The sequence below is a fragment of the Neopsephotus bourkii genome, unplaced genomic scaffold (genome assembly GCF_033783945.1).
Source record: "Neopsephotus bourkii isolate Nb327-2 ecotype Australia unplaced genomic scaffold, CSIRO-AGI_Nbou_v1 NB_873, whole genome shotgun sequence".
Lineage (NCBI taxonomy): Eukaryota > Metazoa > Chordata > Aves > Psittaciformes > Psittacidae > Neopsephotus > Neopsephotus bourkii.
Window position 1 is genome coordinate 2,380,774 of NW_026901367.1, and position 26,546 is coordinate 2,407,319.

A 26,546-nucleotide genomic window follows, 5' to 3' on the forward strand; every position below is an offset into this window, starting at 1 on the left:
GATCTCCACTCACTTTTAGCCATGTTCTCTAAACAGCATTCATATTAACTTTCTGTTCCTGCTTGCTTTCTTTGCCTTTTCAGTGTTTTGACCTACATATTCATGATAGATGTTTCCTTGCCAAATACTGCTGCAACTAAATCTCCTCGTGTCCATGAATTTACTACCCGGATACTTGAAAATCTTAAACCCCTCATGGAAGCCGATGAAGAAATTCAGAATCACGTTATGGAAGAGAATGGAATTGGTGAACAAGATGAGCGAACTCAGGGCATTAAACTCCTGAAAACCAGTAAGTTGCTTATTGAGCTGAAGAAATGGGGTTATTGTAAGACACGACTGAGGTCTGCAAATCATGGAGGTGGAGTACACGCTTTCTCCTTTCAGATCTGTGTTGTAATGAGGTATCTGTAGTTTAACGGCTGGGGTTTATAAAGTCACCTTTAGAAGGTCAAACTTAACTCCTGGTATAGACCCACTTTAATGGGTGAAAATCTCACAAACAGCTCTTGCAGTAAATCTGGTCTATAACTAGTTTGGGAATTATTAGTATTTTTGTCTTCTTCATCAGTGATCGTTTCTCTTTATAAAAACAGTTCTGAAGTGGCTGATGGCAAGTGCAGGGCGCTCCTTCTCTACAGCTGTCACAGAGCAGCTTCAGCTCTTACCTTTGTTTTTCAAGGTAAGCACTGTGATTGCTCCTTCATTAGTTATGCTTGGTTAAAAAGAGATTCTGTATATACAAGAAAGTTATAAGGGACTTTATAAATCAGAAGAAGAATGGTAATAAAATCCATCCATACCAAAGAGGCCCAATGTTTTTTTATGGTTTTGTGTGTTTACAACTGTTTATTTGCCTGTGAAATGATTTCCTGAACTTCTCTTGCTTTTCCTGACATCTCTCATCCTTGTATTCTTTTATAAAGCTGAGTCATTCAGTGCTATATATCCGAAATAATCAGTATGTGCATGCTCCAGATCATATCTCTGTCTTTTATATAAACATCAATTATCCAGAAATAATGTAGGCGACCACAAAATAAAGGTTTACTTATGTAAAGTGAGCTTGAAATGCAGGTCAAAGTTCCTCTCAGTTTTGGACCTACATCTAAAATATTAAATCAAATTGGATTTGATACCAGAAGAGCTGCAATGGGGAGCCAAACAAAGTCTTAACAGCACCCATTTAATCCTCCTTAAGAGGTTGAGACTAATCACACTGTTCAGATAAGTAATATGTGGTGCAAGGAACAAGGATCTCTTGAGTCTGTTCATTTTCCACAGCTTATTGCTGAGACTAATTTATCATTATATTGATTGTTTTTCCTAGTTAATCAGCACTGTACTGATTGTGTTTTTCCTAGACAACAGCCCTTTCATGACATGGAACTTGCTTTCAGGATTTGCTGTAAGCAGTGCTTATTTACTAACGCTGATCTTTTGTTTTCTCCCCTCTCATCTCGGCCTATAGATTGCACCAGTAGAAAACGACAATAGCTATGATGAGCTCAAAAGAGATGCTAAGATGTGTTTGTCGTTAATGTCTCAGGGTTTGCTGTATCCTCAGCAAGTGCCTTTGGTACTTCAGGTGCTAAAACAAGTGAGTATGGTGTGGAGAGCTTAAAGCTTCTTGTTACCTGATGCATGCTCTTCTCTTTTAATATTGTAGAATCATGGAATCCCAGCCTGGTTTGTGTTGAAGGGTGCTTAAAGCTTATTCAGTTCCAACCCCTGCCACGGGCAGGGACCCCTTCCACTGGAGCAGCTTGCTCCAAGCCCCTGTGTCCAACCTGGCCTTGAGCACTGCCAGGGATGGGGCAGCCACAGCTTCTCTGGGCACCCTGTGCCAGCGCCTCAGCACCCTCACAGGGAAGAGCTTCTGCCTAAGAGCTCAGCTCAGTCTCTCCTGTTTAAGTTTAAACCCATTACCCCTGGGCCTATCACTCCAGTTCAAAATCCAGTTTCAAAATGAGTTGTCATATGAGGAGCTGCCCTTGAATCTGTGCCTTTTTATAGTTTACAGTATATTTATCAACTGCTGCTGCTTCCTGAAAAAGAGCACAAATGAAAACTCCCTCTTGAATCAATTGGTTCATTCTTTGTCATGCAAGAAATGCCTTCTTTCATTCAAGGCTGATCTACTGTAGTAAAACTCCCTCTTGCAAAGTGGTGTGCTGTGCACACAGCCAGAACAGTAACTGTGGTGTTGCAGTCCAGCTGCACCCATGCCTGAGGCTTCCAGTAATTTGGACTTCCATAAGCACATGGAGGTCAAGTAAAGGAACTTGAAGAAAACTGGCTTTCCAGATCTGTTGTACAGGATGTATGTTCTCGAGCAGCACAGAATGTCTGGTTTATTTATGTGTGCCTTATGACTGATGATGGAAACAAATCAAAGGGAGAAACTTGCCTACTTTGTTACAGAATTAGGTGTCTTAAATAATGGTGTGCTTTGGAAGTGAAGCCTGTATAAGTTACTGTCTAAATAATAGTTGCACTTTTGAAAATTAAAGGGTGTTTGACACAAGAATATCTGAATAAGGGAAGATGTTGGCAACTGTCCCCAAAAGCTTTTTCTTAAATGTTGCTAGCTCTACATTAGGTACCTGATGCTTTAGCATTCTTGCTTTCTTACCTCTGTTTATTTCTGTTTGCAGACAGCAAGAAGCAATTCTTGGCATGCTAGATATACCGTGCTAACCTACCTCCAGACCATGGTGTTCTACAACCTCTTCATCTTTCTCAACAATGAGGAAGCAGTCAATGACATTAGATGGCTGGTTATAAAGCTCCTGGAGGATGAGCAGCTTGAGGCAAGTGATACCTCTTCTGAAATGCTTTATTTCACATCACTGGTTTCTCACCCTTGTCAGGTTTATGAAAAAGCCACCGGCTATAAATGAATACAGCAAGTATTTCTAGCTCAGCATTCCTTTTACTTTGAACTGGCTTTATAGGATTTATTCCTTTCATATTCCATTTCCCCTTGTAATATTCCAGGAAAACAGCTGCGTAGGAAATACTTTATTAGTGAGTTTTAAAAGTTCCATTGTTCCTTTTCAACAGAATGGAACTTTGCTTTGATTCATTCTTGGTTTAAGTACAGCTGAAATAAGGGTGTTGTCATTTTACTACAAATATTAGCATGGATGTTGGTAGAAAATTCAACTTCCAGGAAGGTAAAATGCCTTCCTGTATGAATACTGTATAAAACCAGTATTTGTTACTCTGTAGGTCTGTTTCCCACTTAATCATACCAACTTATTACTGAGAAAAATACTTCCAGCTCACTAAGGAAGTATTTCTCCAGTTATAAGTAGATTTTCCTTAGTTTTGTGAAAGTAGCATGTGTAACGGGACAGAATTTGTCTAGCAGATGCTGGTGATGTTAGGTGATTCAAAAAGATGATGGTTTGCTAGCTTACTTGTCAGTCTGACAGGGTTTTGTGCATCTGTTGAGCTTGTGATGCTTCAGTATGTGCAAACGGAAGGAGGTAAAATCCAAAGTCTCAGCTGTAATGCACACATGCTGTTGGAGATCTGTGTGTGAACACACAGGGTGCCCCTCTAGAAGTACTGTCACATCATAAGCTTGTTCTCAGGGGATGTGTGTCAGGCTTCCAGAAGCTGGGAGGAAAATCAGACAGGTATTCTATATCAGTCATTCACAGAACTGCAGGCTTGTATTGAATGATGTGAGTTTAAGTGTGTTTGATCACATTCAAGCACAGTGAAGGATCTTTGGTGTTCACGTCCATCGTGTTCCATTTCCTCTGCACCATCATTTTCAGTGGTTTTGGGGCTGCTGGCAGATGTCAGTGAAATCCTCCTTTTGGGTGCTGAGTGCTTGCTTCTCTCTAGAAGGAAGAGAAGATTCTGAGGTGGGATACCCTTCTGCCAAAACAAAGATCCTGGTTTAGGTCTTCCTGAAGCTGTGTGTAAAACACTAGTTACATGTGTGTGAGTGGGATGTGAAGCTTGCTGCTGTGAACAGTGAACTGGAAATAATTTGAACAGATAGATTAAAACTTGTGGCTTAAAGGTTTGACATTAGTCTGTAGAAGTACATATAATACTTAAAGACTACTCACCATTTCAGTCTTATGGTATCTCCTGTCATTCATGTCACTGCGTGGAATTTAACAGCTCCCAATACTAGGTGACTTGTTTCCCACACCCCCCAAACATGTGCCTCAGCATCTCACATAATCCTAAAACACACCTTTTGTTCACTTCAGTACAATTCACCCACTCATTTTAAAGGCACAGAATCATTCCTCTGCTCTACAGAGATGGAAATCAGAACAGCTTCTCTGTGTTCATAACCACTCATGATCATGATGTTACCATGGAAGCTTTCACTTTGCTTTGAAGAGCAGTCTTGTTCTTTCTTGATAATAATTGGCAAGATGCAGTGTCTTGCAGAGTAATTCCTATGTGTTTTTTTAAGGCTGGATTTTTAAGATGAGAATCCTGTGCTGTGTCTAGTATTTGGTGGTGTCTTTACCCTCTAGAACTGAGATTTTGGTTCTTGGATTGAAAGATCTGCAGTTACAGTTGAAGTGACAAGCCTAAATGAATCTGAAGGCATCTTTCTCACTTTCCTCAGCCATGACTTGATCTAGGAAGCTCTCTGGGCAGGTGTTTCTTATCTTTATATTTTCATAATTCAGTGTATGGGATACACAGCACTTGATAACCATGTTTCATATTACACTGCACTACTGCAGGAATCTTTTTTCTTTGTAGAAGCAGCTCTTGTACATCCACAAATACTACAGTTAGGTTTGGCTTGTGCTGTGGAGTGGGTTTGTTCCAATACTGCTACAGTTTTGTAGACTTTGGTCAGTCAATTCTGACCAAAAAAAAACCCCCAAAGCAAACCTCATATTTGATTGGAACAGTATTTGTCTGCTGCTGCTCTGCACATGTTACAGTCTATCAGTCATTGTGTGAGTATGATGATCTGTGAATTACTTGTTGTCAAGTGTGATGAGTGATCAGCTTCCTAATGTATGACTTTAAAGGCTTTGCTCCTAGATGCTCCTGCAGCAAAGTGTTCCTTTAGTTATGATCAATTTAGAAAGGAAAGTGATTTTAATACAGCAACTAGTGATGTAAGTGAGCACAGTTCACTGGGGAGCTTGCTCACTTCCCAGCCAAGCTCCTTTCTATTCCGGGGTCTTGCATTAGCACATCATGTTCATTAAGTAGCTTAGTCCTTCAGAGACCCACAAATTGCTGACAAACAGCACTGGCAGCATTTCACATTGTCCTTCTTCCTGCTGTTAACGGAGTCGCTCACGTTTGAATAATGTGCTGTAGAGATTTCACTGGCATGAAGCGAAGTCTCGAGAGCTCATTGTTAACTTCTGACATTTAATTACTGCAGCACCTGCAGCTCTCCTCACTGCTTTGTGGAGGTTCAGAACACGATGTTCAAGGATGTAATTTATTATAATCTGCTGTGTTGGATTCAGAGCATTGGTAGGTGGTTGTGCTCCAGACAGACAAATGTTCTCTTGACTGTTACCTGTAACAGTATGTACTTACCAGAGAGTCAGCTGTCAGCGTTTCAGCACAAGACAGTTTGGTCCTTAGGTGTGTAAATGTTGGGAGGCTTTTGTCAGGCTGTAACTGTCCAAAGTAGAAATGAGCTTTGGAGGGATTCCAGCTTAAATATGCTCTTATCCTCGTATAACTTTATGGGTTTAGGAGATTGGAGTGGATGAGATAAATTAGTAATACTGATGGGTTATACTTGCTTTTAAAAACAAGTTGTCTCTACTTGTAATCCACTTACAGAGTGTTGTGGCTGCTTTAAAAGGAATGGGCAAGATCTGTATTTGGAGTGGGTTTTGGTCTTGTTCTTTCGGGTTTCTGTGTTAGCGGAGAGATTATTTTGGGTTCAAACTGAAACAGGAGAAGCTCAGGTTGGAGATAAGGCAGAAGCTCTTCCCTGTGAGGGTGCTGAGGCGCTGGCACAGGGTGCCCAGAGAAGCTGTGGCTGCCCCATCCCTGGCAGTGCTCAAGGCCAGGTTGGACACAGGGGCTTGGAGCAAGCTGCTCCAGTGGAAGGGGTCCCTGCCTGTGGCAGGGGTTGGGACTGGGTGAGCTTTGAGGCCCCTTCAACCCAAACCAGGCTGGGGTTCTATTTTTTCAGCCTGGAATTCTGTATTTATTCATGCAGTGAAAAGAACTGGTACTCAGGACAGCAAAGTGAATAATGTTGGTGTATTAATAATGTGTCTGTAATGAGTTACAGAACTGAACTGTTGGCCTGAACTGTTTCCAGCTGAAGTTACTTGTCATTGTTCATTAGTCCAGCATCTGTTGTGTCTCCAAGAATTCCCATGCTGTGGGTAGAACAGAATGAGCTTTCTCTCATGAACCTTCTCCCTTCTCCTGGAAAAACTCCTGCTTTTGTCAGTTCGAATGTCTCCACATACATTTGGGGGGGGGAACTTAAATGCTTTTGAATAAAGCACTATTTTTTTCCCGTGGTAAAACTGATGTTAATACAAAGATTATTACAAATACTACAAAGCAGGTTAATTGTTTGGGGTGGTGCATCTTGTTCTCATTCAGAAATCTGCTTTTTAAACTTCCTAAAGCTTAATTTTGATGGTATGTGTGACTTGACAGTGCTCAGTTACATTATTTGCTTGAGTAGTAGGTCAGTTAATGACAACTGATGTGAAGGTAGTTCTGTATTACTATATGTTTATCAGTTTGCAAAGAGCCATGTAGTAAACTAATAGTAGCTTATGATCTACAAGATAACAGGATGCATCCTAAAGATGTAGGCAGAGTTTGGTTAACTTGGCCTGGCTGGATGTGCTTAAAGGATAGGGATAGCACAGATACCTGTTTCTTGCTGTGCTTGGGTGCTTAGTAATTGTGGTACGTGTTCTTTCTGCTTGTAGGTGAGGGAGATGGCTGCTACCACACTTAGTGGCCTGCTACAGTGCAACTTCCTCACCATGGACGGGCCCATGCAGACCCACTTTGAACAGCTCTGCAAGATGAGGCTCCCCAAGAAGCGCAAGCGAGACCTGGGCTCTGTGGTGGACACAATTCCTTCTGGTGGTAAGGGAATGGCTTCCACTAGAACCATGTATGTGGGTAGTAGGTTAGGAGGAAGTAAGTGTTCTGTACTATACTTACATGCTTATTCTGCAAGTGCTGCAGATGGAACAGGATTTGTCCTGTGGTTAAGCAGTATTTAGCAAACTGACATATACCTAGAGAAACATACTCCTGTTTTATCTTCCTGAGCATTCATAAACCATAATGGCAAATTACTTGTCCTTAGATACTGTACTGTATATTGGTGTGTATGTAATGCAGAGCCTAATCCTTGTGAAGTGCTTCATGAACTGGTTTTACAGCATAAATGATGAATAATACTACTACCAAACAGCAATTAATATTATTTTATTATGTATTCATCTGCTAAACCAATTCATTACTTTCCCAGAATTAACACTAAAGAGATTTCTCCATCTCCCCTGTGCACAGTTCACATAGTTAAGAACACAGATGGTGAGGGATAGTTGTTTCCTCAGTAAATGCACCTCCTCAGCTGTCACATCATTTCAATTCTTACCCACTTTACCTTCTGTTTGTTAGCAGTGGGGGGGTGTTATTCTAAGAAAACTCTATAAACACACAAAAACCCACCTCAGTTAACCTTAGCTAGGAGCTTTGGCTCCTGACCAGACACTTAATGCATCCGAGTCACATTAATCTGACCCAGGAGGACTCAGTTTGCCTATTGTCAAATAGGTCCCATATTTGAGAGCACATTCTGAGTGCAGAAACAGGGAACAGTGGAGATGTAATTCATGAGCTATTTACTGAGAGAAAGATTCAGTGAAAGAAGGAAGCTCATTTGTAAAGTATGCAGCAGTTGGAGGTGATTTGTTTTTTACACGTTCTTCCATTAGAAATGAAGATAGAATCAGAGAATGAATCTGTGATTCTGTGTCAGAAAGCAGAAGCAGGTTGGAGATCCATGCACTTGTGTGCATTTATTTGACTCTATGGGCTGTAGAACTGTCTGGCTTTCTGTAGAAGCTAAAGATCTCTGCTGTGGCAGGGGGTTTGGTTTGTCTTTTAGTTTTCAGTTCAGGGTCAGACCTCAGTATCAGTATGTTATTCTTATTAGATCACTTCTATTTAATAGGTAGTCTCTCCTCAGTCATTCCCATCAGTTAAAATTAGCCCGTTTTCACTGATAACCAGATTTAAGTTTGTCTGTGCCATTGAGGAGGGTCTTAGATGAGGTGGTTGCACCTTGCTTCATGTAAGAGAATCCCCTGCAATTGCAGACCTGGTGAAGCGCCACGCTGGCGTCCTGGGACTTAGCGCCTGTATCCTGTCAAGCCCATACGATGTTCCCACCTGGATGCCACAGCTCCTGATGGATCTCAGTGCCCACCTGAATGATCCTCAGCCAATTGAGGTAAAAACTACTTATATGATTGTTTCTGTTCAATAAAATACATGTAATATACTTTGACTCATTTGTAGTTCCCCTTTCCTAGAAAAAAAACAGGAACCTATTGAGGAACTTTATTCCTGCTGCTTTTTATTGAATGGTTCAAAATGCATTTTAAGTCACGGACTGTTTCTCAGTATTCTTTTGTGGTTCAAATTTAAAGCATCAACTGGAAACTGCAGTAACTCTCTATAACGAGGAAAGAGTCTTTTTTTGTTAATTAAAAATGTCACTTTTGTGCACGTCATTCTAGAAGATACCCACCTGAGCCAAAAGCTCTCTCTGAAATTTTTAAAACAAGGTTTTATGAGCAGCTCTGGAAACAAGTTTTCAATGAGATAGTGATCTTCAACTCTAGTTTTTTGTCCTGCCTGTTCAGTTTTGTTGACCTTTGCTGTTTTAACCAGAATAATGAGCTTATGGCTGAAGAATCCCTTAGATTTAACAGACTTTGCTCTGCTGTGCTTCCTGAATGAAGAAACTGAACTGGTGACACTTTTCTGTTGTTAATTTCATAATAATCTTGCTAGCAGAGGTAGTTTTCCCCTGATGTTTCTTCTCTGCACCTTATGTGATTCATCAACTCTTTCTCATGTTTTGAGACCCAAACCATTGGTTTGAAACACATAAGGAAGAGACGAAAAGCATTTCACTTGTACTTTATAATTGGACTTCAATAGTTTTTTCAAACTCAAGAGTTGTAGCTGAAAGAATCCTCTTTATATGAGTGCTGGAGTTGTGACACTGGTCAGCAGACCAACCAGACCTGCAAAAACTGGAATCCTGGGGAACTGGATGGAATTCCCCAGAGCCCGTTGTAACCTTGGCCACTGCTCAGGCTCTTTTGGCCCTACTCAGCGGTTATTTTTGTTGTAATCAGTGGTGTTCTGTCTTGGAGCTTAAACCCATCCCTGACTGCAGCTCAGTGGTGATTGTCTGCTCTGCAGATGACGGTGAAGAAAACACTGTCCAATTTCCGGAGGACCCATCACGACAACTGGCAGGAGCATAAACAGCAGTTCACAGATGACCAGCTACTGGTGCTCACTGACCTCCTGGTGTCACCGTGCTACTATGCATAGATAGGTAAGGTGGTTGGGTTTGACATGGATCGACAGAAACATCCTTCACCACAGGGAAATGCTGGAACCAGGTGCAAGTCCCTTGTGCCTGTGATGGTCTGTTCATGACCAGATTTATTTGAGTTAAATATCATCCCTGTATAACATTAAGACAACTTGTTTTCTTGACTATTGGTGCTCTTTTTCTCCCTTCTCTGCCAGTTGGCTGCCTTTTAAATGCCTGGCAGTTGCACTAAAGGCAAGGCGCTTGCTGCTTTTGATGCCTGTGAGGACTTTAGCCAGCCACCCAGTCCAGTATATCACCTACATCTCCCATGGGGAATGACTGCTACCACACAGTTTCCTCTTCCACATTGTGGCTTTGCTGCTAGGTCTCTTCACACAGGCACGTCCCCAAAGAGTGAATCCATTCCTGGAGTTTCACTTTGTTATGCTCCAAGATCCTGATCTCTCTCTTGTGTTGTGATGTTTTGTGACAGTATTCCACGAGAAGTTCTCATTTATGTTTTCCTTTTGTGCTGTGGCAGTAGCATGAGGCAGTGATCTTGTTGTGAATCCTTGTTTTGAATTCTTCCTTCTTTCTTTTCAGGTTTCTCCTGGGAAAATGAGGGCGTAGGAACCTTTCTGTGAAATAAAAGCAACTCAGAAAACGATCATGTAGAAAACTTTGTGTTGGAAATCCTGATGCCTGATCAAAACCACTTTTAGATGCAAACATAAAGACCTGGTCCTATTCAAAAAGAATCTCACCTCCCCGGGGAGCAGCTGTGGGAGCCCCACAGCCTCCTTGTACCTGCACTTGCAGAGCCCAGTTGTGAGTTTCTCACCAGACCCTTCTCGTTGGCCTCCACTGCACATCAGTCTTGTTTCTGCTCCCTTGCACACAGTGACTTACACTGCACATTTCTTACCCTCTGATCCTTCTCTCAACTCTTTCCATCATCAAAGATATGCAGACCAGCGAGTGCTGCAACCCACAGTGTTCTCAGTGGAGCTCTCCAGTTCCCTTGATGCAACTTCGTACCCAGTCAGTGTACAGTACCAGGAACCTCTCCTCCTCAGAGTTTATTTTTCACTACTTGGATTGAGTGCCCATCGGGTGACGGGCTCTGTTCCATCCAGTCCACCTCAGGGCAGGATTGCCTTTTTGTACCTTGTCAGATGTATATAGCGGATCTCCTGTGCAGTGAGGACAAACATGGGGAGTGAAAGCTCTTGCTGCCTGGCCAGGTCTTCATAGGTAGCTTGACCACGTGTGGAATAAACATCTATGGTTATCTGCTTACTTTTAAGGGTGAGAGGACTCTGGGTGTTTCCACATCACTAGAGCCCACAGATGTGGAATGATGGACTATCAGGTGATGGCTGATTCACAGAGTGAAGCGTGTGCACGGTGTGAATGGCTCATGACTCCTCACAGGGATTGTCACTGTTTGAGCAAGCGTGTCTTGTTTGGAGATGGTGGGAGCTCTGTATTTTCTTGCCTGCAGCTTTGTTCAGAGACTGGTATCTATTGGCTATTTAACACCATGTTGAATATGTGTTACATAGTTGTAAAAGACTGTATAAAGTGTAGAGGCATTGCATTGACAAAACATTGTACAGTTTGCAACCTTTTACATAACACCATTGTGAGATTACTTTGTAAAGATTCATACTTAGATGTTAATACAGTAGTAGCTCTGGCTTTTGTATCGAATCAAATGCCATTATTATTAGTTTTTTAAATTATTTTCTTTAACAGAATCTCTCTTTGTGTCTGAAAAGCAGGAGGGTTTGCTTGGGGTTTCCTGTATCTCATTCTTACTCTGTCTCGTTCAGATCTTAACGCAGCACTCGTGGCCATCTGCAAATGCTGGCATCACACATTCTAGTGTGATAGGCCCCTAGAACGTGAGGTACATTGAAGCAGTTCATACCCTGGTGTGTGGTTCAACTTCCCTGCAGCCCTTCAGGAGCACGTCCAGTGATCTTGCTGCCGAGTGCGTGGCTCATCCCGGACCTGAAAGCACAGCGGTGCTCCTGGGGCAGCATCCACCGAGTGTCAGCACACGGATGTAACCACTGTATAGCGTAGTGCCAAATCATGATTTCAGTTGTGTATGTAGTTTAAGACAAAATAAATGGACTGTTTGTAACAGCTGCATTTCTTCCTTTGTGTTTCTGAACTGGAAGGTTCTGACTTTGAAACTATAGCTTAAAGGTTGTTTCACTGTGCTGAGGTAAGGCAACATTGTGCTTTAAAGATGTAGTACTAATGGTTGTGAAACAGGCATCTGTAGTTACATAAAAACACCCTGTACCTGCTGTGGCTTGCCAAAAACCTTAGACACTTGTGAGAAGTTCGCTTGAAATTGGAGAAACTCATCTGAAGTGGAGGGGGTTTGCTGGTAGGATTGAAACACCTTTAAAAGTGATGCAATGTGTGTGCTGCAGAGGATCATCTGTGCGTTGGCTGGTTAACTGGTGGAGCAGATGATACATGTGCTGTTCTGCCTGCAGGAAGGGCAGCCAACTGTAGGATCCAACTCTGTTGCTTTTTATTGTAGTTGAGAGTGTCTGTCTTACGTATCTCTAGTCAAACTGTAGCTGGTTTTGGTTGCACTGCTGAGGATACGGTGCTCTGGATAGAGTCATTTCTGTGGTCAGAGCTGTGATGGCAAGTAAGTCTTTGCTGTTAATTCACAGTAGCTGTTTATAAATCAGCAGAAAGTGATTTGACCCAAACAGATCACCTAGAAAACAGAGTGCATGTTCGGAGTGCAGATCTATAGGATAAATGTACCTGCGGTATTATGAACAGGCTTGGGCTGACTTTTGGGGTTGAAGGATTGTTAGTCTCCTGTTCTGACAATGTAGGACCAACTTGAGGTCTTCATCAAAGCCCACAACTCCATTGCTGCTTCTGTTCCCCAAGCAACAGACACATGTAATGAGCTCTGAGCATTCCATCACTTGGTCTTACACGGTCTCTTACTGAAAGCCTTCAGGATGAGGCAACTGCAGCACCTCAGTCTGGAGAGAGACATCTCCAGTGTGAACAGAGAGAACTTTTCACCTTGAACCACAAGGGAGATGGGGAAAAAAGTACCTTGGAGATGGTCTGGTACCACTGACATCCTCAGTGAGCACGTGTCAGTCTGCACAGGTAATCCCAGTGCCCACAGACGTGGCTGTGATGTAAAGCAGAACTCATGTATTGGGGATTCTGGTTTCTTCCTGGAGTTGCAGGTACTGTTAGTGACTGCCTCACTGGAGTATTCAGTGGGGTGATCTCCCTTCTTTCCATACCCTGTTTGTGCGTGTGGGAACCTGCTGAACAGACATGATGCTTGTTTGATAAAAATGGCATAAGAAGACTACCAAGTAGGTGGATAAGACCTGAACTTGTGCTTTTGGGTGGCACCACAGAACCCACGTCAGCGGATCGTGTCACTGACAACCGGAGCTCATCTTGTCTGGAGGAGGAAAAGGTCATTATTTCTGGTATGGTATATTATGCCTATTCCTTTTGTATCCAGGTATCTGCCCTCTCATCCTACTTACTCCACGACCAGGCTACTGGGAGCTTGGTACACAGGGATGATGGGATAATGCCTCCTGTCAGGTTTTGACAGTCAGACAGTCTCAGCATCCCACACTCTGTTCAGTCTCACACTTTCTTCCACAGCTTCGGGCTTCCTGGAATCCTGCAGCAGAGACTCCAGCTTCCTTCTGCCCTGTGCTGTGGAGAACACAACAATCTGGTAAGATGTTAAAGGGGACATAAAGCAAGTTACCAGTAGAAGGTTCCACTGGCCACTGGCCCTGCAAGGTTTGAGCGTTACCCTTGCTGTGATTTACCAGCTGATGCTTGACATTCTCACTGTGTAACAACTGGAAGGCAAGGTCTGTGGATTTCCCCATCACAAAATGGATTTCCCCATCACAGTCATGTTGCTGCACAGGTCTGGAGAATGGCATTTCCAGTAAGAGGGGGAGGAATTTCACCTCGACCTGATCTAATCTTCCAGGCTGTCTGCAGGCCAGAGGTACCTGTGCTCCAGGGCAGGGGTTTTGTGGTGCTTCATCCAGCCAGGTACCCACCAGAGTGGTGCTCTGATGGAAATCCCAGAACCCCAGCCTGGTTTGGGTTGAAGGGACCTTAAAGCTCCTCCAGCTCCAACCCCTGCCACGGGCAGGGACCCCTTCCACTGGAGCAGCTTGCTCCAAGCCCCTGTGTCCAACCTGGCCTTGAGCACTGCCAGGGATGGGGCAGCCACAGCTTCTCTGGGCACCCTGTGCCAGCGCCTCAGCACCCTCACAGGGAAGAGCTGCTTAAATCTAACCCGAATCTCCCCTGATTTCAGAGCCTACTGCAAGGAATCGCTGGTTTGGTGGCGGAGGAAAAGCAACCCGTGTGTGGAAGCCGCAGCGTGGTGTGAAGCTGTTCAAGGCAGGGCACACAGGGAGCATGTTGTAAGTGGCTGGTGCTGAGGGCTTTGCCTCTCTCTTGATTAGCAGGTGCTTGTCAGAGCTACTGAGAGAGATTTAGATGGGAAAGTCCATGAGGTGAGAGGAAGCAGAGGCTGGTTTTGTCTCCATGGGAAGCAGTGACTCTTGATCAACAACCTTGAATCAGGCTCTGCACAGAGCAAGCAAATCCTTGATTTCTGGTCAATCGGGGGACTCTGCTGCATCCCAAGGAGGCTTTCCCCAAGGGTGAAAAGGAGAGGGTCTCTTGCTGGCCAGGATCCTTCCCTAGCTCCAGATGCAATGGCTTTTCCCACAGGAGGCTCACAGAGCTCTCCCTGCTGTGGCTCCTGGCACCTGAGCAGGTTTTGCTGCTGGAGATGGAGCTGGACACCGCTTCCCTTTGGGAACAGTGAGGGGTACAGGAGGTGCAATCAGTTCTCATTGGCAGGCTGGGGAAGAACAGCAGTAGCCAATAAATCAGCTCTAGCAGAGTTAACACCCCAGCACCTCGTGCGAGGTGCTCTGAGTGGTGGTCCCGTGCTTCCTGCCTTGCAGAGCACTGCTCTCCCACTGCTCCCCACCCCACTCCCTGCCCGTTCCTTTAGGAAGGAGCAAGCCAGGGGGAGGTTTTGCTGTGCCAAAGGGACCCTGCGGTGTTCCCTGCTCCCATGGAGCTCCCCTGGGCATCAGCTCATCTGAAGCACAACCCCAACCCTCCCTTGCTGCTCCTGGGGCTGCTGAAGGCTGTGTGGATGGAGGGAGTGACAATCCCCGCCTGTCACTGGGAGAAAACCAGACTGTCTGCTGCTGTTGTGCACATGAAGGGTTCCGGCTTTCTGTGAGGCCCAGGTCCTGCAGTTCTGGGGCCTTAAACCCAGTTCTGCACCTCAGGGGCTTCAAAAGCGTGGCAGGGACCAGAGGCTTGGTGCCACCCTTAAACCCCATGAGCTTGCCCAAACCAGTCCCTTCAGGCACGTGCATCCTTTCCTGTACGTGTGCTCCCACCCGTGTGGAATGACAGGGGATTCAGAAGCTTTAACTGGCCATCTGACACCAAGGGTGGTGTTACCAGTCCGAAAGGACGTGGGTATCCCATGCACGTTGGTTTCATGTGAAGAGAACAATCGTGGCTGCTTCCTCAGCACTGATCATGTTGAAGGAATTCACTCCTGCATGAGGCTGATGCTTGCCCCTCCTGTTCAATCACACAATGCAGCAGTCTGATGGTTGTAAGTAAGGGAACTCAAGGAGGGAGATCCCAGCTTGTGCATTAGCAACCTCAGCCTCAACAGGGCCAGGATTCACACTCAGTGTCCAGATAATGTATGATGAGCACACGTATAAATGCACAGGATGGGGCCCGTGCCCATGTGTAACTCTGAATGCCACCAGTGCATTTTCATGGCTCCCTGTGTGTGGCCTGGTGGCCTTGGGTCTCTCCCAAGTGCATTCCCAGCGCTGGCATTGGGCCCTGGTTGTGCCAGCCTGGGCAGGCTCAGAGGATGTGCACTGAGCACCCATCCTCAAACCCACATACTGATCCCTGGAAGTGCTCGGACATCGGCACTCTCCATCAGGGCAAGGGGCAGCTGCCCTTGGTGAGGGTGGGAGCTGGCAGTGAACAGGTAAAGAAATAACATGGATTTATCTCCCCTTTTGGAATACAAGTCCTGTGTCCTGATCCTGTGCTTCTGGGCACACAAGGAAACCTATGAGCATCCTTTAGACCTCAGAGCAGCTTCCAGTGTCTGAAGGGGGGCTATAGGGATGCTGCGGATGGACTGTTCATTAGGGACTGTAGTGATAGGACATGGGGTAATGGGTTAAAACTGAAACAGGGGAAGTTTAGATTGGATCTAAGGAATAAGTTCTTTCCTGTGAGGGTGGTGAGGCACTGGAATGGGTTGCCCAGGGAGGTTGTGAATGCTCCATCCCTGGCAGTGCCCAAGGCCAGGTTGGACAGAGCCTTGGGTGCCATGGTTTAGTGTGAGGTGTCCCTGCCCATGGCAGGGGGTTGGAACTGGATGATCTTAAGGTCCTTTCCAACCCTGACTGTTCTAGGACTCTATGATCCCTACCCTGCTGCGGTTGCTCAGGAGAGCACTGCAGGAGCACAGGGGCAGCCCCCGTGCACAAACCCTGCCTTGGGGCTGCTCTTCTGTTCGTGTGTGAGCCCACATGGAGGGAGCTCAAAGCCCCGAGTGCCCAGGTATGGGCCTGGTGTCCTGGAACAGGCGTGAGCGTGACGTGGCCTGGAGCAAAGCCTCCTGCTGCCCCGTGCTCCCGGAGTTACAGGGGCTGGCACTGGGTGATGCTGAGGTCCTTTCCAACCCAAACCCGCCTGGCATTCTATGGCCCCCCTTCAGGAGCAAGCCCCATCCCTGCCCTTGGCCGGTGCAGTGGGTGCCCTGTGGCAGGGGAAGGGGTCCCGATGGTGCTCCTGTGTGGGGCTGGACGGGCCCTGGGCACTCCGAGCTGATGGAAGTTAATGGGAAGAGCCCTGGTGGAAGGAGCAGCTCAAACCCCAAGGCTGCGGGGTTGGGAATGCCCAGGCAGCCTCGGCCGCAGTTTGTGAAGCCCAGGGGGTGCTTGCAGCGCCCCAGCACCTGGTACATTAACCCGGCCATGGCATACACACACACAGGTCATACCGAGAGCAGCTCCAGTGCCTGAAGGGGCTGCAGGGAAGCTGGAGAGGGGCTTGGGACAAGGGCCTGTAGGGACAGGCCAAGGGGAATGGCTTGAACCTGCCCGAGGGGAGACTGAGCTGAGCTCTTAGGCAGAAGCTCTTCCCTGTGAGGGTGCTGAGGCGCTGGCACAGGGTGCCCAGAGAAGCTGTGGCTGCCCCATCCCTGGCAGTGCTCAAGGCCAGGTTGGACACAGGGGCTTGGAGCAAGCTGCTCCAGTGGAAGGGGTCCCTGCCATGGCAGGGGTTGGAGCTGGAGGAGCGTTAAGGTCCCTTCCACCCACCCCAGGCTGGCTCCCGCTCCGTGCTGCGGGCGGTCCCTGTCCCCGCAGGCTCCCTCCAGCGCGGCAGCGGCGGGCTCGGCTGTGGCGGGGCCGGGCCGGGGCGCAGCGGCGGCCGCGGTCGCCATGGCGGGGCGGGCGGCGCCATGTCGGGGGCAGCCCTGAGGGAGCGGCGGCGGCGGCGGCGCGGTGCGGGCCGCGCAGAGGCTGCCATGAACGGGTCGGGGCGGCTGCCGGCGGCGGGCGAGGAGGAGCCGGCGGCGGCCGCGCTGCTGCCGCTGGGCGGGAACGGGAGCGGCGGCGGCGGCGCGGCGGAGCTGCGGGGGGGCACCCACGGCGCCACGGTGGCGGCCTGCGCCTCGCTGCTGGCGCTCGTCTTCTGCCTGGGCTCGTACGGGAACCTCATCGTGCTGCTGTCCTGCCTCGACCCGGCCCTCCGCAAATTCCGCACCAACTTCGACTTCATGATCCTCAACCTCTCCTTCTGCGACCTCTTCCTCTGCGGCGTGGCCGCCCCCATGTTCGCCTTCGTGCTCTTCTTCGACTCGGCCCGCGGCGTGCCCGGCACCTTCTGCTTCACCTTCCACCTCACCAGCTCCGGCTTCATCATCATGTCCCTCAAGACGGTGGCGGTCATCGCGCTGCACCGCCTGCGCATGGTGCTGGGCAAGCAGCCGCCCCGCGCCGCCTCCTTCCCCTGCACGCTGCTGCTCACGCTGCTGCTCTGGGCCACCAGCTTCACGCTCGCCACCTTGGCCGCACTCAAGACGCGCCGCTCCCGCCTGTGCCTGCCCGTGTCCGGCCTTGCCGGCCGCGAGGGCAAGGCCGCGCTCTACCTGTACGTCACCGACTTCATCTGCTGCGTGGCCGTGGTGGCCGTGTCCTACGTGGTGATCGCGCGGGCGCTGCGCCGCAACGCCCGTGTGCGCCGGTGCCCGCCCGGCGACGCCCGCAGGCCGCAGCCCTTCGCCGTGCCCGCACTCTACCGCAACCAGGCCCATGGCGCGGCCGCGCGGCTCCAGGCCTCCGCCGTCAACCTGGCACCGGGCAAGGACGCGCGCGCGGTGGGGACGTGCGTGGCCATCGTGCTGTCCGTGCTGGTGTGCTGCCTGCCGCTGGGCATCTCGCTGGTGCAGGGCACGCTCTCAGGCCGCGGGGGCTTTGTCCTCTACCAGTTCGAGCTGTGCGGCTTCACCCTCATCTTCTTCAAGTCGGGCTTAAACCCCTTCATCTACTCCCGCAACAGCGCGGGGCTGCGCAGGAGGGTGCTCTGGTGCCTGCAGTACGTGGCGCTGCTCTGCTGCTGCTGCAAGCACAAGACCCGGCTCCGGGCCGTGGGCAAAGGCAGCCTGGAGGTGAACAGGAACAAGTCGTCGCACCACGAGACCAACTCTGCCTACGTGCTGTCTCCCAAGCCGCAGAAGAAGCTTCTGGACCAAGCGTGCGGCCCCAGTCACTCCAAGGAGAGCGCGCTGAGCCCCAAGGCCTCGGCGGGGCCCCAGCACTACGCGCAGAGCAGCTCGACCCCCATGAACACCCGCATCGAGCCCTACTACAGCATCTACAACAGCAGCCCCTCGCAGGAGGGGAGCACCCCCAGCAGCCTGCAGCCCGTGAGCTCCGCCTTCGCCTTCACCAGGTCCTACATTGCCATGCGCTACCGGGAGTGCGGCGGCGCGGCAGCGGTGGCAGCGCGGCACATTCCGGTGCCCTCCGTGTAGCTGGGCATGGGGATGGTGCTGAGCCGGGCTGCGGGGTAAGGAGAACACTGATGTCGATATCCAGCCACTGCAGCTGAAGCGAGTGCTGGGGCGCTGCTGCGGGAGGCTTTCAAAGGCAGTGCTATGGATGTGCTTGGGGATGTAGCACCAGGGGGTTGTTACTGAATGAGCAAAGAGCCGCAGGTATGCGATGCGCTGCTGCACCCGGGTGCCTCAGAACAGCCTGAGCCTGCACCGCAAGCATCACCCGACACTGCAGCCGGGCTCTCTCCAGGCAGGAAGAGCTGGGAGGGTGTTTGCCATTGAGGATCCTCGAGTTTAAACTCTGCCCGTTGCAAGAGGCTGAAGGCATGGGTGCTGGTTCCTTGTAGCCATCATCAGTGATGAGGAACGGCCTTTCGGTCCGCAGGGGGGAATCCTGCTTCCGTTGGGGTAAACGGCAGAATTCCCATGAACTTCAGCTGAAATTCAGGATTTCAGTGGCAGCTTCCTAAAGCAGCAAAGGGCATTTTATAGCCAGGGTTCCATTGCCTCTGGGGAGGGATTGGCAGTGTGGTAGCACAGTAACCAACCTCTAAAGTATGTGTATGGATATGGGATGTATGTTTATCCTAAGGATTGGTGGTGTTATGCATCCCGGAATAAGCTGTTTGGAGGAGTATTTTACATCCAGTAGAAGTAACTGTGCAATACCTAATGATGGGATTTACTTGATGATAAACATGACTATTCCACTGTAATAGTACTGCTATGCTGTTAGTAATGCAGTCACCTCTGGAATGTCCTCATCCATAAACTGTAATGCAGACAGCAGTGCTGCTGGTTGGGGGTTTGGTGTGTAAGAGCAGGAACTGGGGGGGATTTGGGTGGGATATTGGTGAGAGGTAGCGCTGACACCTCTGCTAATGGTTTAGAACCAGAACGGCCACGACACAACGGCGCCTTGTTGGGGTTAAGGAGCCTGCCATCAGTGTGATGTAAAGGTGATTCACACAGTGAGTGAATAACAGAACCTCAGTGGTTTTTACAATCCCAGCCATTGGTGGTGCTGGGAATTCCTTGGGAATCGGAATGATTCGGAAGCACTGAAATTCCTGCATTAAGTGGCCAAATCTTCACCTTTCAGCTTCTATGGACCTCAGCTGAGCCTCAGGTATCCCAGCCTGACCGTGCCCAGACTCTGGTGCCTGGGTGCAGGAAGATGCCACCCTTCAGCAATGGAAAGAAGCCAAGCCCGTTGCCGTGTGTGAGTCGTGGGTTTAGGTTCTTTGTTAACTGCGCTGCTTTGAGGGCTCCCTGGAAGCCGGGCGCGTTGGGAGCTCTGCCCTTTGGTACCACTCTGGGTTTTAATGAGTTTTCATGGCAATAAAATGGATGTGAACAACTTTCTCATACAAACACACAATGGAGATGATGTCCATGGGTCTCTGCCCAGGTATTTTCTCTATGAACGAGTAAGATGGTTCTTTCTCCAGTGCTCATAAAAGCTAACTGGAAGCTCTGCCTTGCTGGGTTTTCTGATGCGGCGTTTCTCTTTAGTACCGAGTGTGCTCATTCAGAGGGATGAACACATGGGGGCTGTCACCTTGGCTTGAGCTCTGTGACTCCCACTGTGCTCCTGGTTTGGATCGCACCACAGAAGGTCCAGTCCCTCACCCTTTACTCATGGTTTGCACTGAGTGTTCCTGTGGGAGTAAAGCCAGGAGGTGCAGCTGCGGGATAAGAGGGGTTTAATTGCCTTTATGTGGTGTGTCCTGGAGACAAAGGAACTTGAAGGGGTGAAAAGTCCCTTCAGAGCCCTTTGTGATGCTGCTCTTCTGTGATCACTGCTGCCAGTGGTATTCTTAATGTGTTAATGCGCTGATAGCTTCAGATGGGGAAGTGCAACACCTTTTAGTCTGCAATAGGAGGACATGGGATTTAAGCTGTCAGTTGTACCAAGTAACTGGTAGGGGGAGGTTTGTGGGTGTCATAAATAGAGACTGGGGTTTGGAAACACACAGCTACAATGATCTGAATCATGAATCAGTTGCCCTGTGATCGAGTAACTGGGTTTGACTCTTCTGGAGCCTAACTTTTCCTTTAGCAGCCTTGTGTCAGAACCCTCTGCTGCTGAGCACAGAGCCAGAGGAGCCCAGCTGCGAGGGTCAGGAAGCAGGAATCGAACTGGGAAGGGAAGCAACAGAGCTCTGGATGAAGGAAGTGGAGGATGTGCGTGCAGAGAGGTAAGAGTAAGAAGTACAAGTGTGTGAATACTGAATGGTGCAGGAAAAGTAGGTCTTTAGTAGTGCAGTTCCTAACATGAGAAGAGAGCATCAGTGAGTGTGAAAGGTGGCAAATCCAAGGCTTACAGCGTGCTGTACTTGATTCCTCAATGCCTGTATGCACAGAGCTAACTCCTTTTCAGAGCTCCAAATGTGCTGTCCCATCCCATTCTGCATTCCCAGGCCTGGGGTCTGCTACTGGGAAGTCCTTTGGGTTCACTCGTGTGAATCCAGGTCTGTGCTCAGTGATTTGCTCTCACCTCATCTGTATTTCCCATCGCAGCCTCTTGGTTTTCCTTGACTGTCAAAATGAGATCAGCTGAGTGGTTCCTCCTCTTTCAAATCCAATAAATAGAGCTGCTGAGTGGCAGCAGGGGATGGCAGGGCTGGACTCAGGGTGATTGTGTCCAGTGGAACTTTAGTAAGTAAATACTAACCCACAGAACTCCCTTCCTTGTTCTTCAGAGGTTTCTGACAGCAGCACTTAGAGCTTCACCATCAGTTAACAGCAGAGACAGACACGTGGAGCTGGCTCTTTGGCTTGCCTGCTGTATATCTGTATATCTGATTGTCTGGTGTTAACCTGTAATGATAACAGACTCTAAAGTCCCATCTCCTCCACCAATGGCTTGAAGCAAGTGGTGCAGCAGATTTGGGCTTGCATCTCTCAGATGCTTCCATTAAGTAACTGTTTCCTCTCTCTAAAACCACAGAGAGAAGCTGTTACCCTGCGCTGCCGTGGTCTGTGGTTTCCACATGTACACAGCGTGTGTTCCCGTCTCAGAACTGAGAGGCTGGACTGCAACCCAGATCCGAGTTTAAGGGTGTATTTCTAGCTCTGATTGTTTCAATGTGTGATTACCTTGGAGATACCCAAGTGTGGGGAAGCCGTAAAGAGGAACAGGAGGAAACAAAGCAGGAGACAGAGAGAGGTCCATGTTTTGTAAGGAACTACAAGACAAACCTCTTAGATTACACTCTGGGTTGGAGGAAGGCAGCCTGAGGCTTCATTAGCTTTGAAAGCCAGGTTGGACACAGGGGCTTGGAGCAAGCTGCTCCAGTGGAAGGGGTCCCTGCCCGTGGCAGGGGTTGGGGCTGGAGGAGCTTTAAGGTCCCTTCAACCCAAACCATTCCATGATTCTATCAAGCTGACCCTTGGATGTGTGACTCCAGCCCTCTTTCCTTCCAGGTGGCATCCCAGCATTTCAAGAAATGCTGGAAATAGCTGAAGACAGTCAAGCACCCGGGAAGAAAAGGCTGTGTCAGTGCTCGGGCCTCTGCCCTTTGGGTAATGGATTATTCATCAGATGGAATAACACACATGCTGCAAAGCCACTAGGAACCTGTCCTGGGACTGATCTGAGACAAACCCCTGTGACACAGCACCTTTGCAGGAGGTGAGCATAGGAACGCTTTTATTTGAGCACAGCCCCTCCATACACAACCTTTACACCTCCATGTATCCCTCCATGCACAACCTTTACACCTCCATGTATCCCTCCATACACAGTCTTTACACCTCCATGTATCCCTCCATACACAACCTTTACACCTCCATGTATCCCTCCATACACAACCTTTACACCTCCATGTATCCCTCCCTGCACAACCTTTACACCTCCATGTATCCCTCCCTGCACAACCTTTACACCTCCAGGTATCCCTCCATACACAATCTTTACACCTCCAGGTATCCCTTCATACACAAGCTTTACACTGTCCTGTATCCCTCCATACACAAGCTTTACACCTTCCTGTATCCCTCCCTGCACAAGCTTTACACCTCCCTGCACAACCTTTACACCTCCATGTATCCCTCCATACACAACCTTTACACCTCCATGTATCCCTCCATACACAACCTTTACACCTCCATGTATCCCTCCATACACAAGCTTTACACCTCCATGTATCCCTCCCTGCACAACCTTTACACCTCCATGTATCCCTCCATACACAACCTTTACACCTCCATGTATCCCTCCATACACAACCTTAACACCTCTGTGCATCCCTCCCTGCACCCCTCCCTGCACAACCTTTACACCTCCGTGCACCCCTCCCTGCACAAGCTTTACACCTCCGTGCACCCCTCCACCTCGCCCCCATCCTGAGCGGCTCCGTTCTCCGCTCTCAGCAGGGGCTCGTTGGTTGTCTTTAGGACGGCCTCCAGCTGGCGCCAGAACATCCTCTGTTTGTGCTCCTCGGGGCTCCACTTGAGGTAGGTTTTCCTCTTCAGCAGCTTCCTGAGCTTGCTGAACTTCTGGGGCACGCTGTGGGGCGGGAGGTCCTCCAGCACGATCATGATGAGGGAATCCTGGTTCTCATTGAGGACCCGGTGCTCGGCAAAGTACAGCTCGTACTGGCACCAGCAGCTGCTCACGAAGCTGGGGGAGAGCACAAAGATGACTTTGTGGCTGTTCTCGATGCAGTAAAAGATGTTCCCGAGAACGGGGTGCCCCGGTTTGAAATCCCTCTCGTGGTAACAGATCTTGAACCCGTCCCGTTCCAGCTTGCCCAGCAGATTCTCTTTGGTCCATTCTGCGTCGGGTTCGCTGTAGGAGATGAAGGCGTCGAAGGGCTTGTTCTCTGGCCTCTTCTCGTACTGCTTCCTCTTCGCCATGCACCAGTACCAGCCCATCCTGACGTACCAGAGCCCGTCGAAGCGCCAGCACAAGCCCGTCAGCACCAGCACCAGCAGGATGGCAGCACAAGCAGTGATGGCCATCTGGATGCCCAGGGAGCAGTGCAGGAGCGTGAGGCGGCTGCTCTCCACCAGCTGGCCCCTTCTCTCTGGTGGGAAGCTGCACCTGAGGCTCTCTCTGCCGCGGATGCGGAGCTGGGGGCTGTGGATGTAGACGTTGAGGAACCAGTAGAGGTCACAGTTACAGAAGAAGTGTTTGCCTTGAACAGTGAGAACGCTGAGCTGCCTCAGCTGGCCAAAAGTGTCCTCCACGATGGTGGTGATGGCGTTGTCGCTGATGTCCAGCTCGAGGAGGGAGGCCGGGAGAGCCCCCCGCTGCAGGAAGGAGATCTTGTTCCCGGAGAGATTGAAGTGTTTCAGCATGGGCAGGGATTGCCCAAAGTCATCGGGGAGCTCTGCAATGAGGTTGTGGCTACTGTCCAGGCTGGTGAGGGCAGGAAGACGGCCGGTGGCCTCCAGCCTGGCGATGAGGTTCCCAGAAACATTGAGGTGCTGGAGGTTCTCCAGGGCCTGGGTTAACGGCAGCAGGTTCAGCTTGTTCTTGCTGATGTCACATGTGGTTAGAGTCAACGGGAAGTACTCGGGGTGCATATCTGTGACTTGATTGTTCTGAATGATAAATACGGTTAGGTTGGACATGGATTTGAAACCGGGGGGTATCACCTTGATGTCACTGCTGCTTACATCGAGGTGCCGCAGGGAGGGAGGTAAGCTGGGAAGCGCCGCAATCCGATTGCTGCTGAGATCCAGGTATAGCAGTGCCTCCATGGTGCCAGCAAACCACTCTGGCAGTTCCACAATGGAGCAGTTGGACATCTTGAGGTGCTTCACGTTCTTGGGAAGGCTCTCGATGGGGGTCCCAGCCTGGTTCCTGACTAAGGAGATGGCCTCGATGCTCACAGATCCAGGGGGAGGCTTTGCCAGCGGGTCGGGGAGCTCCGGCCGCACGGTGTAGATGAAGTGGTTCCCCTGCACGTACATGTTCTCCAGGTTCAGCATCTTCTTAGCAAAGTTCTGGGGTATTTGGCTTATGTTGGTGAAGGACAAGTCAATGACCTTGATGGTTGTGGGGAGGCACAGCGTGTCCAGGCTGTTGATGGGGTTGTTGCTGATATTGACAAACCAGAACTTGTCAAAGGGGAAGGTGCAGATGCTCTCGACGTCTAGGATGTTAATTGTCAGTTTGTTGTAACTGGCATCAACCCACTGCAGGTTCTTCATGGGCAGGAACAGGACGAACAGCGACAGCAGATCCATTTCCAGGGCACTGTGACTAACGTCAAGCTCCAGAACACGGTCCAGCTGAGCTTGGCACAGCTCCGGGTCCAGCTTTACCATCAGCTCCTCCTCGGACAGTTTGCTGTTGGACAGATCCAGTGTCCCGTTTACTGGTTCTCCACAGAAACTGGGCCTCAAGGAGGCTGTGGGAGAGACGGCTCCGCTTCCCCCTCTGGAAGAGCCCGTTGTGTTTTCCTCTCCTCTTCGAGGCACGTTCCCTGCGCTCCCTCCGAGCCCCGGACCAGCACCCTGCAGGACAGCCGCATGGAACAGCTCCTCGGTGGGTGCAGAAGGCTCCGGAGCAGCCCCTGAGGGCTTGGTGGTGGGTGCCAGCTTCAGGTGGGGTGGGAGAGCCGGCACGACCAGTTCCTTGTCATTGAACGACAGGTCCAGAGCAGTGAGGCGGTGCAGGCTCTCCAGCGCTCCCGGGTCAATGTCTTTAATCCGGTTGTAGGAAAGGTCTAGGACTTCCAACATGCCAAAACCTTCCAAGTCTCTCCTGGTTACCTTCTCTATTGCATTGTGTGAGAAATTGAGAGCTCTGGCTGTTTTGGGAGCTCCTGCTTCTGCTATAGAAGAGAGGTTCAGGTAGGAGTAGCTGTAGAAGGGGAAGGTGTAGGCTGTAGGTGTTCCCTCCGTTACAAATCCATTTGCTCCACTGAGGAAGAAGGAAATGGAGTAGAAATGAAGGCTTCCAATAAGGATCCTCATCCTGAAATGTAAAATCCAGCTCTGTGTTAATGAATACCCTTACCAAGCTCACACTAACCCTGGTTTGCTTGCATGTACAGAGATCGGTTCATCAGTTTTATCCATGGATCCCTTTTTAACTGCATTGAAAATACACACTCATTACCACTTCCAAGAGGCAATGCTAGAAGGTGGTGGTGGAGAACACTGAGGAGAGCACTGCTCATTTCAGACCACTGCAGAGAAACGGAACGAGTTCTTCCTTCTCCTCTTGCCTTGCCCCAGCCCAGGCAGGCACTGAGCTCAATAGCATCTCTCTGTGGGGTCATCTGAAACCTGCTGGGACCCAGGATTTACACCTCTGGGCAACCACCAGGTACCCGTGACCCCTCCAAACCCTGCTCAGCCACCTCAGTGCCTGTTCAAGGGTAACGTGATGGGGAGCCACGTGTAACAGCGTGACCCCATCCCCTAGTGCTGTGCTCCCTGCCACAGGGAGCATCTCTCTAGCCTGAGCTGTAGAGTAAGGGAAACAGCAAGTTTGCTCTGCAGTAGCTGTTGGAGGCTCCTGTGGGGCAGCCTGCACCGGGGGAGCTCACTCACTGCTGGGCATCCTTCCTGGGACACTTCCCATTGCCTGGCGCAGCACTGCCCGGCTCCTCTCCTGCCCTGCTCTATCACTGATCTCAGCCCAGGTCTTGTATTCATGACCTGAGAATGCGGGTGCAGACTGCAGGTGAGGACCCTGCTGTTACCATCACCCCCTTTGCTGCCCTCCAGACCGGGACCATGGAGTTGAACTGAAGAGAAGGGACCCCGATGACATCGCAGCTCTGTCCCCTGCCACAGGACCCCAGCAGAACTCCCTGCATCCCTTACATG

General features: G+C 49.4%; 3 protein-coding genes across 5 annotated transcripts in view; 2 read left to right on the forward strand and 1 right to left on the reverse strand.

Moving 5' to 3' along the window:
* PSME4 (proteasome activator subunit 4) overlaps positions 1–11,725 on the forward strand; it is a 60,521-nt gene extending 48,796 nt beyond the window's left edge. The window contains exons 40-47 of one of the 3 annotated variants that reach the window (XM_061356870.1): positions 84–292; positions 597–682; positions 1,472–1,600; positions 2,658–2,813; positions 6,927–7,089; positions 8,334–8,467; positions 9,451–9,589; positions 10,175–11,725. In XM_061356870.1, the coding sequence (XP_061212854.1) occupies positions 84–292; positions 597–682; positions 1,472–1,600; positions 2,658–2,813; positions 6,927–7,089; positions 8,334–8,467; positions 9,451–9,585 (1,012 nt within the window). In that variant the 3' untranslated portion in view covers positions 9,586–9,589; positions 10,175–11,725. Of the gene's footprint in view, positions 1–83; positions 293–596; positions 683–1,471; positions 1,601–2,657; positions 3,010–6,926; positions 7,090–8,333; positions 8,468–9,450; positions 9,590–10,174 lie in introns of those variants that run through there. The other 2 variants (XM_061356869.1, XM_061356868.1) reach the window with 2 other exon arrangements.
* A 5,494-nt stretch (positions 11,726–17,219) lies between these two features.
* GPR75 (G protein-coupled receptor 75) lies at positions 17,220–18,770 on the forward strand. Its single transcript, XM_061356942.1, has one exon. It carries the CDS (start codon positions 17,220–17,222, stop codon positions 18,726–18,728), a length of 1,509 nt encoding a protein of 502 aa, XP_061212926.1. The 3' UTR covers positions 18,729–18,770.
* A 4,252-nt stretch (positions 18,771–23,022) lies between these two features.
* On the reverse strand, positions 23,023–25,692 carry LOC133214149 (toll-like receptor 2). Its single transcript, XM_061356872.1, has one exon. It carries the CDS (start codon positions 25,683–25,685, stop codon positions 23,067–23,069), a length of 2,619 nt encoding a protein of 872 aa, XP_061212856.1. The 5' UTR covers positions 25,686–25,692; the 3' UTR covers positions 23,023–23,066.
* Between the last annotated feature and the right edge of the window lie 854 nt (positions 25,693–26,546).

Excerpts from the sequence above, each read along its gene's own strand:
- GPR75 (XM_061356942.1), top strand. The coding sequence starts at position 17,220 with ATGAACGGGTCGGGGCGGCTGCCGGCGGCGGGCGAGGAGGAGCCGGCG.
- LOC133214149 (XM_061356872.1), bottom strand. The coding sequence starts at position 25,685 with ATGAGGATCCTTATTGGAAGCCTTCATTTCTACTCCATTTCCTTCTTC.